General features: G+C 40.9%; 1 protein-coding gene across 3 annotated transcripts; it reads left to right on the forward strand.

Moving 5' to 3' along the window:
* Window positions 1–522: 522 nt before the first annotated feature.
* On the forward strand, window positions 523–12734 carry LOC306793304 (triadin-like). Of its 3 annotated transcripts, XM_079290865.1 has the most exons (7): window positions 523–955; window positions 5594–5792; window positions 7251–7292; window positions 9873–9902; window positions 10028–10075; window positions 10432–10590; window positions 12256–12734. In XM_079290865.1, exons 2-7 carry the CDS (start codon window positions 5606–5608, stop codon window positions 12276–12278), a joined length of 489 nt encoding a protein of 162 aa, XP_079146991.1. In that variant the 5' UTR covers window positions 523–955; window positions 5594–5605; the 3' UTR covers window positions 12279–12734. The 3 variants fall into 3 exon arrangements, with proteins under 3 accessions (XP_079146991.1, XP_079146992.1, XP_079146993.1); XM_079290866.1 differs by lacking the exon at window positions 9873–9902 and having other exon boundaries at window positions 524–955; XM_079290867.1 differs by lacking the exon at window positions 7251–7292 and having other exon boundaries at window positions 525–955.
* Window positions 12735–13435: the final 701 nt, after the last annotated feature.

Consider the following 13435-nt stretch of genomic DNA (forward strand, 5'->3'; position numbering starts at 1 on the left):
TTAAAGATCTTCATTTTTCAAGTTGTTGCAGAGGGCACAAAGTGAGGACATTTGGGGTTTCTGTCACGTTAATGCTAGTGCTGTTGCTGTAAATACTGTCAAATCATACCATGACATTTAATAAATGAACCAAAATCAGTGATAGCACTTACGTACAGGTGTAAGAGACTTTATTTTATTTTTTACAGTGGACAGGTCAGTAATTCAATTTTTTACAGTGGACAGGTCAGTAGGCGAGGTCAGGAACGGAGTAATGGGCCTCTCAGAGGAGGACAACTGATGTAGCATCAGCTGTTAGCTGCCTCCATCATTATAACATGATTAATAAGCGCTGTGTTTCCAAGACACAGCACAGGAGACTTTTAGACCTTTTTCTCTTCACTTCTTTCTCTTCTCCTCTCCATCCCTTGATCTTTTGCCCTCATACACCCAGTTTTCTTCCGCTCCACCGTCTCTGCCCTCTCTTCCTCCCTCCCTTCACTTCCACTATCTCTCTATTTTGGACTCTCGGAGGGGGCAGGGTGACTCTCAGTAGGTCACTTCTCCCTGCCCGTCTCTCTCTCTCTCTGTCTCACTCTCTCCAGCAGCTAAACCAGCTAGAAACCCAATCATCCGAAACTTTCACCAAAGAATTTCCTGGACAAATCTTCAAGAAGAACTTTGATTATCAACAAGAACAATACAAATTGCAAAGAGCTGTTTGCTGGATTTCCTTACGTTTTCTCCCGTGCTGAAGGTCTCAGTGTATTTTTAGACCCTGCTGTGATTCAGCTTTACCACTATTGCTGTGTACGCTTTGTACGTCGCCTCCGTCATCTTCTTCCTCACAATCGGCCGGGGCCAAAGAGGATTTAACGAAGGAGTTGCACGTGCGTTTCCATGGTGACGGCGCATTTCCCGAAGCCTTTAAAGGACTGAAGGTTTCACTGAACATCCAGCAAACTCAAAGCCCAAGGTACTGTAAAAATCCATGTCGCTCCGGCTGAACTTTATAATAATGATCTGACACTGACGGCACTGAATGCTGGCGGCCTGCACACAATTATTCTTTCTTATTGCCATTTATAATATCTATTAAAAGTAAGCTGCTATACTCCCGAACTTTAAAAAGTGCAACTATGACCATTGGTGTTATAATCTGTGAGCTACAATATGAGCTATTTGCTCCTGCTATTATTAACTGAAGTCACATTCATTTATCTTCATATTGTGTTTTTTATAAAGAGAAATAAACTTTAAAATCACATTGTTTCCTTCATGACAAAAAAGACTCACTGTAGCCTGTTGCTCTGTTGCCACTTGAAGATATATAAGTACATTTGTTGCATTAAATATATGACGAACATGTCAAAAATGTACACAGGAGATTAAAGAAACATGATTAAATGACCAGTTAATAAGGTTGTTATTTCCTGCACACTGTCAATACAAAATGTATTGAAAAAGCAACATTTTGCTCACAGACTTTTGACTGGAACTCACAATCCACTCTTCATTCACCTCATACCTGTTACGCCAGTGAAATGAAGCAATGTGTACAGTACTCCTTCCTCCTTAACATTGATCAGTGCCGCAGTGTGGATGTGATTTTAAAGGCTTAGAGTTTAGATTTAGATTTAATGAGAAAATAAATGTCTTTTTCCCCCCTTATGTCTTCTTGGGATCCCTCAGATGTGTCTGGGGATCCCTTGGGGGTCCCGACCTCGAGGTTGATAACAACCGCATTTGAAAATAGTCTCTTTGATGTGATCTTCTAATGATCAACTTACCTTTTTCTTTCTCTCTTTTTTTCCTCCTCAAACAGTGCCGTAACGTAATTGCACAAGTATAATCCAGAGGAATGTAAATCCCTGATGTAGGCTAATACTGTACTCTAGAAAGAAAGAAGTGTTTCTATCCTTAGAAGTACCAATTTAACACTGCAAAATACTGCGTTACGTTAATGTACTTAAAGTATCAAAAGTAAAATCACTCATTCAGCTGTGACTGTTGCATTTTGATACAGTTTGTTGTTTAGTCCAGCGGGTTCCCAACCTGGGGGTCTGGCCCCTCTACAGGCTCGCAAGATAAATCGAAAGGGTCATGACATGATTACTGGGAAAGGAAAGAAGTAAAAGCAAAGTTCTGCTACACACGTTTAGATTCACTTTTTAGAGCTTTTTCTAATCTTTGATTTTTTTTGTTAACTCTTGCTGTCAGATCGATGTCGATGAGTAAAAAGTGCAACATATAGCACTACAATGTAATGCAGTAGAAGTATAAAGTATTTACTCACAATACTTACTGTACTGAAACGTACTTACTTTCTACCTCTGATACTCATCACGATTACTTCATAAGCAGTACCACGCCTATTTGTCATTAAGTTACTCATATCAAGGCGATGCATTCACTTACTCACACTCGCCACGCCTTTTTGTCGCCTTTCATTTGCCCTCAAACACCGGTTAGTCGGCTCCACCCACATCGTTCTACTCTGTGCATTCCTCTGGTGTGGAGGAGGCGGCAGCAGCAGTTGGTGTCTCAGCACTCTGTGGTGACAACAGGTGGGCTGGGTCATCAGGACACACACATGCAAGGAGAAATGTTTGCTTGACTGTGACTCACACTTTGACAGAAACTACAACACATGGGCTACGTAAGAGAACTGTTCTGTGATTAGACGCTTTGAAGAATAGTGAGGAAGTGGATGATTGCACAGTGCAGCCTTTCCTCTTCTCAATGGATCAATGTCTTTGGCCTGAACGGCCATCGGCAGGGCCTTACAAGCTTTTATATCACTCACGGACCGGCACTCTTAGCTCGACTTCTGAAATGACACGCACACACGCCGGCTGTTGTTCACCAGATCAATGGTTAGCTTTCTTGAATCACACATACACACACACACACACACACACACACACACAATTAAACATTTGAGTGTGCGTGGGCAGAATTATGTTATTTTGTGGATTGTTATCTGAATGTCAGATGAAGGTCAGCCGAGCAGAGACCAGCTGCTGAATGAAAACACATCGCATCATACAACCATCTTGGATCACATTGTACAGTAGATAGATGGATGGATGGATGGATGGATGGATGGATGGATGGATGGATGGATGGATGGATGGATGGATGGATGGATGGATGGATGGATGGATGGATATGGATGGATGGATAGATATACACTACCTGATTTTTGGAATACAGGTATGCTTGGAATACAGGTATGGTCTTCAGGGAGTTAAAAGAAAGAGAATTGCATTGTGGGTATGTAGGATTCAGGATTATTTTTGAAGATTGAAAGGAATAAATGTTTCGATATTACGACCCTTGCTGCATTCATTTAGATCATTCTTGCTCCTTCTCTCACATGTTGTTAACTTTAAGAAAGTACAATACTAAATTGCTGGAATAACTCTTTTCCAATTCAGCATTAATGTCACCTGATAAAGAACAGCGTGATTACTGAATGCAGTCAGGACTAATGTAGCAGTGAAATCCATTCCTGAATATCTGCTACTGTAAATCATTGAACATCATTGGCCAAAATGATCAATGTCAACTTTAAACGCAATCTGATAATCTCAATTCATCACCTGATCTTGTTGAGGGGCTCTTTGTAGAAATCCTGTTTTAAGAGTTTTAGTTTATATTTAAGTGCTCTGTAAATAGAGTCGTCTTTGAACAAATTACCATAAACTAACTCACACACAGAAAGTCTGGGGGCCGGTCTACTATCTGTTCCCAGAGTCAGAACTAAACATGGAGAAAACATTGAGTGCACTGGCTACATTTCAGGCGACGATACGGGCAATTTACTCAAGGGGAAGAATGCATATTGAGAACAAGCCTGAATTGAGCCTTGAGGTACGTATATTATATAATGGAGCGAGGGAGACATTGTCACAAATCTACACTCGGCTTCTATTAACTAACAGTGAAGATGAGAACCATTAGAGTCCAGACCGCCAAACCACCACCTAATTCTGTCAACGAGATTGTCATAACGATCGGTGTTAAATGCCTCAGCTGGACCAGCATGGCGCGCAGGACTCACGCGGATCTGTACCCTTCAGGGCCTCATTAATACTCTTGAGAAGGGCATATTTCTTCCCCTATTTTAATTCAAATCTCCACAACGGTGTAGCCATCACTTTATATTTGCAGATTAGCTGTGTGAGAGCCAGGCAGGGAAACAGAAAGCAAAAATACATCATCTCAGTTCATCGCATCACCGCATAATGAACACAAACAACCTAACGCGGGCACGTAGTCATGTCATGGCGCGCGGCCCCGCTGCCATACAATGATGACAACTTTCTTTACAGAAGTAATTCATCAGGTGGATCAGAACTTTCAAAGTGTGATGGAATTTAAGCTCCTCAACACCTCCGGTATAGTCTCGATCTTTCTCTCTCCTCCTCATAACTCTCCTCTTCACAAAAAAAAAACCATCCGTGTGAATAAACAGCTGCTGTGTTGTACATACTGTAGCTATTACTCATATCATGCACGGATGAAAGTTACACTCATTTGGTTTAGTGGTGAATTTGTGGAGGGAAGGTAAAGCCAGGACATGTATCAACACCATCATGGGCTACAATCCTGTGTTTGATACCAAAGGATTCAAGGGGAAGTTGACTTTCCACCTCCACATTACTCCCAAGGTTTCTGTACTTTATTTTGAAATTTAGCAACAGGTGTATTTTTTAATGTTAATTGTCTTTCAACGTGTCCTCATCGAACATACATCTACCACCAAAGCCAGACAGCTTGCTGCTGCACGTCTATTTTTTATCTTAATCTTCTAAATCAGATGCTAATTGCATTGCCCTCTAATTACTATCGATGGTTGTACTGACATTTTTAGAGGTGAGATCAGCAATTTTAGAGAACATCAAAAGCTACTGTCTCAGCAAAAAAAAAAAAAAGGTTACACAGCGGGATATATATGGGACAACAGGGACAAGAAACTCATCAAAGCTGAAAGGACATATTGTCCTTTTAAGTGTACAGACTCCCAAAACGTCAAGGGTTCTTCAATATTCTGAGTATTATAGCAGCTAACAACTATTTTCAGGATAAAGACAAAGTGGATTAATGTCTATCTGAGCAGAGCATCACGTCGCTCTCCCTGTGTGTGTTGTAATCAGAGCTCTCCGGTTCTCCCACGTTAACGAAGTGTAAGACTAAATTGCAACTTTAAAGATGTTTATAACAGCAAGCTTACAACATAATTCCATTCTCATTACTCTAATTATCTTAAATTAACTGTGTTAGCTAATTAGCTCGTACTTGTTTGCGTATGTTATCACACTCCATTAGCAACAGACTTTTTCTTTTGGTCATGGTTTCATTTTGTTTCCAGGCATTTTTAATTGTTATTTAAAAATTGAGCCACCTACACTTTTCTTTTTCTGACATTTGTTTGCTTCTCGAGGTCCATGCCATCGCCTCAATCAATCCTCTCTGCCTAAGCAGGGCGGATCTTGTTAAGAAGAGCAGCGGGATACATGATTCTCTTCCTTGCTCTCTTCAGTTTGTTCTTTTCTTTTTGTCATCATGTCCTACTGTTTCGAACCCCTCTGTCTCTTTCTGTCCTCAGCCCTTTTCAACAATGAGCAGTCAAAACGACGGCGGGGGTGCGGACCGTCCGGCTCGGACCAATCAGAAGACGTTTTTGGACGATGTCATTCTGACCTTTAATTCACCGATGGCCTGGCTGCTGGTTGTGGCGCTGGTCATCACATGGTTTGGAGTCGCCATCGTTCTCTTTGATCTACTTGACAATAAAACCCTGACAGGTAACATTTATACCTTAATCTTTCAATAGATTGTTTTGCATTATAAGTAAAACCATCCGTTCTACCTTTCACCAATGATTATAATTCCATCATAATGTGATTATAATGTGCGTGTAATGACACTTTCCTTCAACTCATTTATCCCCATTTTTTCACGTATAATTTGAACATCCGTGATCTCATCAGCATTTTTCAACAAACCTCTCGGGCATTTTTGAAGCACGTCAAAAGTGGACGTGCTCTCAAGAAGGTCATCATTTTCAACACGCACTTCTGTGCTGCTTTAACACTGATTGTGTTTAAAGTGTTGAGTGTTTTGAAAATGTGTGTCATCTCTGAGGAGTGCATTTTCTCACACTCGCATTCGACTCTAACATCAATGAGCCCATCAGTTGACAGTTCATGTACCAGTGTAGTAATACAGCTGTGTACATACTGCGGTCCATCCACTCCTTCTCATTTTCACTTAAATGTCATTGAAAGGGAACTTCCTGTTGCAGCTTTATTCCCTCAAATATCCATAATCCTATCATCTCCAGCTCAGAACTGGATAATTCCAGTGATCGTCTTTCCTTTTCTGCGATCAAACCTTAATTACTTCATTGTCATTAGAGAAAATGAATTTCCCTTAGAACGCACCAGTGCAGCAGTCAAGATCTCCTTCAAACATCTTCAGTTCAGCCTAAGACCGCTTATTCACTGGCACCCTTGATCAGGCTTACAAGGCTCCGCACACCCGTTAATTTACATCTTGAGATAATGAGAAATGTCTGATTGTAGCGGAACAGGAGGAATCAACAGAGAACAACCGCGCCGCACTCTTCAGCACGTCGCTTTGGTTCGGTAAACACAGACTCTGGGTCGTTAACTACCCCAGAAATCAAAACACTGGACACAAAATGTCATGTTGAAGTCATTGTACTCTTGTTATAATTTACTTTACAGTTTAGGTAACGCTGAACACTGAGGTCATTCTCATATCTGTCTGCTAAACGTCAAGGTACGGTAAGCCAGGAGTCGGCTAGCTTAGCTTAGCATGATGACTGGAAACAAAGTGTGAAAAAGTCTATTTGGTCTACAAGAAAGCATTCAACATACACTGTATGAAGATTTAAGTTTTCAATCAGAAATTCATATGTATTTTACTTTAAAAGTCTTTTAGTATGCACTGTAGTGATCTGAATAGACCTGACCCACAAAAGGTCAAACTGCCTGCGATCTTACAACCACACAACAGGAAATCGATCCCTTTGATTTTCTCCTCACATCTGCTCCTTGTTATCACTCCCACCACTCCCACACATCGCCATGTTGTTGGACTATCCAGCGTGAGGATAGTCGCGCCTCGCACATCCAACACACTCATCTGTAACTCCTCTCCTCACTCTCCCCCCCCCCCCCCCACAACCACCTCTTCTCCATCCTCATGCTGTCAATCACGTGCCATCCCATCCAAAGAGTACACATCATACTGTGACGACTCCGTGTGTTTATCTTCTGGTAAAAACAACAACAACAACAACAGCACAACCACTAACAGTTTGACTGCACTGCTTGCTTGTACTAGAGTGCTGCCTGCGACCGATTGGAGACGATCAAGATGTACATGATTCCTTTCCACCGACAAGTGTTTCCCACCAGCTGGCAACTGGCTAACGTATTGTCCCTTTCCTCATCAGTTGTAGATGCATTTTGTATCTTTAATGTATCTCTCATGAACGTCAATGAGACATTGCGGAATAGGATCCTAATCGACTTTCTATCGGCATTGTTTTCATGCTTAGCGACACGAAAAAAAGCTAAATTTGTGTATTTCTAGATTTCAATTTCCTGACTATTTCACAAACTGCCGTGTGGCGGTTGGTATTCTCAGTCCCTGTCTTTAGGTGTGTGACAATTCAAATTGTGTGCCTGTGTGACTCTGCATGTAGCTTATATCTGTGTTTCCTCTGGACCTGCCAACAGTCATCAATGACTAAGAAGCCTCGTGATACACCGGCTTAAAATAGACGTAGGTGTTGTGTTACGACTATTGTGTCTAATGTTGGCATTAAATCTGTGGGCCTGTTGGGATTTTCAATTAAATCACATGTGCAATTTTGCAGATTTATTTTCTTGCAACAGCCGACATTGGAAAACATGAAAATCCAAGAAAACCTAAACAGAGAATGAGATTTCATACATTTCATTCAGAGACATCAATAAAAATGACGGACCTTTTCTCTAAATCAAGGAAACGGTTCTGCAGGTTAGTGAGAAAATACAACAGCAATGCAAAGCGTCCCTGCAGGTAGAAGTCAACTTCCGTTTTCTGAGGTAAATATCTGCAAGTTGCCAATGACAAAATGCTGGGCTGCATTTTTAATCGCAGAGCTTTTCTCCCCATCATGACATTTCATTGAGTTAGAGAGAGAAAGAAAGAAAGAGAGGGTAGAAAGGTGTATGGAGGAGAGACTGAATGAATAAGTAAAGGCAATAAAAGGACGGGAGAGTTAGCGGGGGGAAATGCTAGCCTTCTATTCCTGGTGCCTCTGTGTGGAGTGCCAATCAAAGAAATGTCAGTGCATTAATCAGCTGTTTATGAGGATGCATTATACGACTCCTCCACACTTGGCAACAAACAGGCACAAAGCTTCTTCCACCTGGGAGAGGGAATATTAAAAAGATCAATTGATGAGAGCTGCTGCTGGGACAAAGCAGTGGTGAATAAAGCAACCCTGTCTCCTACAAAATGACGTTCCGATACAACTAAAGTGCTCATTTACGTTTCAAGGGAAACGTATTTTCCTCCCAGATAACCGTCGCAGTTGGTTAACAAAACAAAACAAAACACACAAATCTGCTTCGGAGGCAACGAAACTACTTGCTTAGGTTTTAAAGAAAAACATCATGGTTCGGCTTGAAATGACTACGAATCTGACACAAAACTACAACTAAGTTGTGTTCAGGCAACATAAGTACCTGGTTCACATGAGACAGGAACAGCGGTCTCCTGGGTGAGAGTCCTGTGTTTTTTAACCTTTCCATAAACCACAATTCTTTTCCTCTGTTGTAAATTTGTGATACAGCGAAAGCAAACGTTATCCACGATAAGTTTCCCGCAAAAAGTAATTCACAATGCAGTTTAAATAAAGTGTCATCAGTCGCGTTTCCATTCACATATTTTTAAAGTATCACATTTAGAAAGCCGTAAGGAAAAGGCTGAATTTGCTCAGCCTCATGACTGATCTATAAAGCATAAATGATCTATCAATAAGGGCATTCGTTGCAATCCTTTACAAAGATTGCCTTGTTTGCGATTTGTTTTGTTGCAATTGATGACTCCTGGAGTGGAAACCAAAAGTTAGCGTGTGACTACTTTCTTTGGTAGTGTACTATATTTGGGCAGACAGAGTCAACAGTGGAAATACTGATAAAAGTGTGTCGGGAATGTTGAAACGCTGCTTAAAACTTGGTTGAGTTGTAGTCGTTTCTTGCTGTGTTCTCAGCCAGCATGTCGTGAAAGTCCGAACATCTTCCGTAAGATGAAAAGTGTGTTTTGTGTGATGTTTGTTTTTGATTTGATCATGTTTGCCATTAAAGCAGCAAATCTGCTGTATGTGGCTGTGAATGGCGGCTGTTGACGGATTCATGTGTCTTTTTCTCTCTCTGCTTCTTTTCCTTTCCGTTCTTCTCATTCTGTGCCTCCTCGTTTCCTCCGTCCTTCTAACTTTGACCCGGAAATCGATCTTTTGAAAGATGTCTAAGTCACTAAAATGCATCAAGAGGCGAGAGGTAGCTTGTCGGGGAAGCTATGAAGACTTGTGACGTCTAAAAGAGGCGTGACACACATCTGGAATATACAAACGTTGTAAATTTAATTCAAAGTAAATATATAAGTTGTCATTAACACTGTTGTGCTCATCTGACAGAGATCATGAAATACAGCTGTAGACTATGACAACACAATGGACAGAAGATACTCCTGTGCAACACGTCATAATTGACATTGCTTTAAAATGCGCAGACGTCCAATTTTGTTAACGCCTCGACTTCTCTCTCCTTGTGTGTCTTCCTTGCCTCCTCCGCTCGCATCTTTAGGAGGGAGGGTGTACCGCGCAAGGACAGGAGGTGAGGAAAGGAATTGAGGATGCACAAACATGAGAAATGAGGAGAGCGATTGTTCTCTCTTCAACCTCTATACTCTTCACCTCCCGTCATGCTGTGTCTGTTAACGCTGTGTCTCTCCCCCTCAGGCCTCCCTCCTCCCTCTGCCGTCGCTAAGAGAGGTTTGAAGGCAAGAGGCAAGCAGAGAGCCGCCATACATATCACATTCACTCCTTAGCACTGAAGTGAAATACATGATATCAATCAATATTTCTCTCACTGCGACCTGCTGTGACCAAACTGTAGAGTATCACCTACACAGGCATTGTGTATAGTATGCTATTAAATACTGCACTAAAACTCTACATTTGTCTGTTAAATTGTGTCGTGTGTGAAGTGATTTCAACATGGTCATTTTTTCAGCATCGCTGATATTTTTGCTCAAGTTAAATTTTACTCGTTAAAATATCTTAAATATTTCATCATATCCGACTGTACTCTGATTTAATTCTTTTCTATTCTATATTAATTCTATTCTCTTTATTCTATTTAGCTGCTCTTCGTCCAATAAAATCAAGCCCCGCTGGGGTCGACGTCACATCTCAGAAGAGCACTGATTGGCTGGAGATGATATGGACTTTTGCAGCCAGTTTGGTAGCTCCTGATGCTGAGGAGGAGGAAGGTGTTCACCAGCTAACTGAACCGCTCACATGTAAGAAAACATCACCTCGTGCTGAGGAACCATTTACTGACGAAGATAAGGATAATATCATGACTGACATCTTATTCAGGACCTGGCATTTACATGCACTGAATCGTGAATGAAACATTTTAACATTCTGGTAATGGAATGACTATGAATCAGCATGGAAATGTAATGAAAAGCAAACTATATGCTCAGTGTGATAATCCACGCTGTGCAGATAATAGCAATGGTGGAGCAGTCGGAATGTAGTCACTCACTGACTAACAGTTGTAATGAATTTACGCCCTTTTAACCCGCTAAATTGTGGAAATAAATCAGGCATAAAATAAACTTCCCATCGTCTTCTTTGTTCAATTATCAGAACCAACAGCCCATTTCAAATACCGCTAATTAACTGTCGTGAAAGCTTGATCTGGAGCGCTTTTTATTTACCAATACTTCTGTCACAGTTGGAACTGGGACTGGTGCCAAATGCAGACATTAAGACGCAGCAGATGAATCCAGTGATTTATTGTAAATAGCTTACAGGCAGTGAGTCCAAGTGGTGAACAGGGAACAGGCAAACCGAACACAGCCTTGAAACTATGACGAAAATGGAACAAATGAAGTAGAAGTGTTGACGAATCCGGCAACCGCTTTGTGGTTTCCATTTGATACCAAGTAATACTGGGCCAGCATCGCCAACACCAATACTTTTTACAATTATAAGCGGCTTAGGCTTATATACTTTCATATTGCTTCCACTGTTAATTACTTAATCGCATGCATGTTAAAACACAAGACACTTTTTACTTCTTATGATTGTAAATTGAATGTGCAAAGATGAAAATTACAATTCTTGGGATTTAACAAAGTACAAATATATATATTTAAGTTATTTTTCTGCAAATAAATGCAGTCAACCAACATTCACAGCTGTGAAATAGATCCAAACATGCTCCTCTTCCGTTCAGACATCATGTGTCAGTGGGAGTGGGATGTGGTTTGAATGCACACAACAGGACAACAGCATGGAGCAAAGACTACAATGAGACTTTATTTTTACAGATAGTTCGAATCTTCAAATGGGTGTAGAAGAGAGAAACTAATCTCTTTTGTGTATCGATCCTCTTGATGCTAGAATCGATCTTTAAACAAGATCTTTAAACAAGAAATATCGATACTGTAGTATCGATATTGTAGTATCGATACTACCTCCTCTACCAACTAGCTGCCAGGTTGCTTTTATGTTCATACGGCTCATGAACAGGTATGTTGATGGATGTGGGAGTCCAGTGAGGGGGAAATGAGGGAAAGTCGATCTGGTGGACGAATGGAAAATGGTTTGATTTGAGTAACCACAAATGTGTCTTGAGAGGAGAGACAGTGGGACAACTTCAATGACGCTTAAAGATGCTCTCATTCAGATTGAGGGCAGAAATACATTTTAGTCTGAGTTATTGTATTATAAGGATCAGTTCATTTTCAAAGGAAGAGGTTCAAGGCCAAAACAACAGCAGGAAGACAGATGAAAAAATAATAATGTCGTGCAGGGAGCTTAATATTCATTTGTATGGTAATTTCAGCCAAGAAACTTCAGTTTGGGGTTTGATATTTATACCTGCAATAACTGCGATTGATGAAGTATATACTGGGGCCGATGAACACCTCATTTGCTCCTCTGGCCTTCAGCTTTCCACTCTGAGGAGCTCTGAACAGGAGGAGCGTGGAGGGAGGACACGAATGGACACGTATGAAGAGCCGGAGAGAGGAAGAAGGGATCTGACTGAAGTGGAGGAGAGGACGTAAAGAAACAGAGGGAGGAGGAGGATGTACAGTTTATTGTTTCTGTCCGTTGTTTCCTGGAATTTTAAGATTAAAAACTGAAAATTAAGAAACCATGAAATAGTGTCATAAAAACGCCATTATGGTCTCAACCATATCTGTATTCTGCACATTGTTTTCTGGATTTGCTCTTTAAAAAGTGCTCATCTTTGAAAACGGTGTGATAATAGACACATCACAATGATTCTCTGAGTTCTCATAACTTTTTACAAGCTGCATCTCGTGAAATATTGTTAAAGATCATCAGATGAAAAATGTCAAAACTCTAATTAAACAAGTTACGGCTTGTTAGACAATCATGACAATAAAAAAGAAAGACAAATCTTTACATGTGTCTTTTATTTGTCACCGATCAGTTGACACGAAATATTTAAGTTTGATTCATTTCAGTCTTTTCCATATTTTTTAGGGGCTCATTTTATTTGTAGAATCCTTTGTTTTCCTCACACATTTAATTCTATATTTATTCTCCCAATGCTCTTTTTTACATTGTTCTAACCTCATTTTGGATGTCAATTGTTGCTATATTTTTGTCTGCATCTATGACGCACCAATAATTTAACGAGGACCGTTTTTGTGATAGAAATACAGCACACACGGTTAAGCAACGTGGCTTCCTTTCACTTCCTCTCCAGTCTTTATATCCGTCTGCGTAGGAGGTGGTCTGCATTGGAGATGACCAACGATGAAACATTCCCCCGGGGTCGACACCAGGTCAGTGATGAGGTGGAGTCAGAGCAAGACGAACGGTTGTGCCAGGAGGAAGCAGTCGTGGAAGAGATGAGGATCAACTCGCCTGCAGGGGCATCAGGCTGGTGACTCCAATACCGAGCTTGAAAGTTAGAAGCAGATGATAGTGGGGCGACAGAGAGAGAACACACAACGGCAAATTCATAACTCTTCTTGAAATAAAGAGGGCAGCATGACCTGCAGTTAAAAGAAAACAGGACTGAATAAAGGAGGTGAGAACATAAGATACGGGCTGAATCACCAAGATATAAGAATAGCTTATGTGCTGTAACCTCAT

The sequence above is a fragment of the Melanostigma gelatinosum genome (genome assembly GCF_949748355.1).
Source record: "Melanostigma gelatinosum genome assembly, chromosome: 19".
In the NCBI taxonomy this organism is placed as follows: domain Eukaryota; kingdom Metazoa; phylum Chordata; class Actinopteri; order Perciformes; family Zoarcidae; genus Melanostigma; species Melanostigma gelatinosum.

What these genes read in the sequence shown, in the direction of transcription:
- LOC306793304 (XM_079290865.1), top strand. Translation starts at nt 5,606, where the DNA reads ATGAGCAGTCAAAACGACGGCGGGGGTGCGGACCGTCCGGCTCGGACC. An exon ending in TGACAATAAAACCCTGACAG is followed by an intron (nt 5,793 to 7,250) that starts GTAACATTTATA and finishes TCCCATCCAAAG; the next exon opens with AGTACACATCATACTGTGAC. An exon ending in GAGAGGTTTGAAGGCAAGAG is followed by an intron (nt 10,076 to 10,431) that starts GCAAGCAGAGAG and finishes TATTCTATTTAG; the next exon opens with CTGCTCTTCGTCCAATAAAA.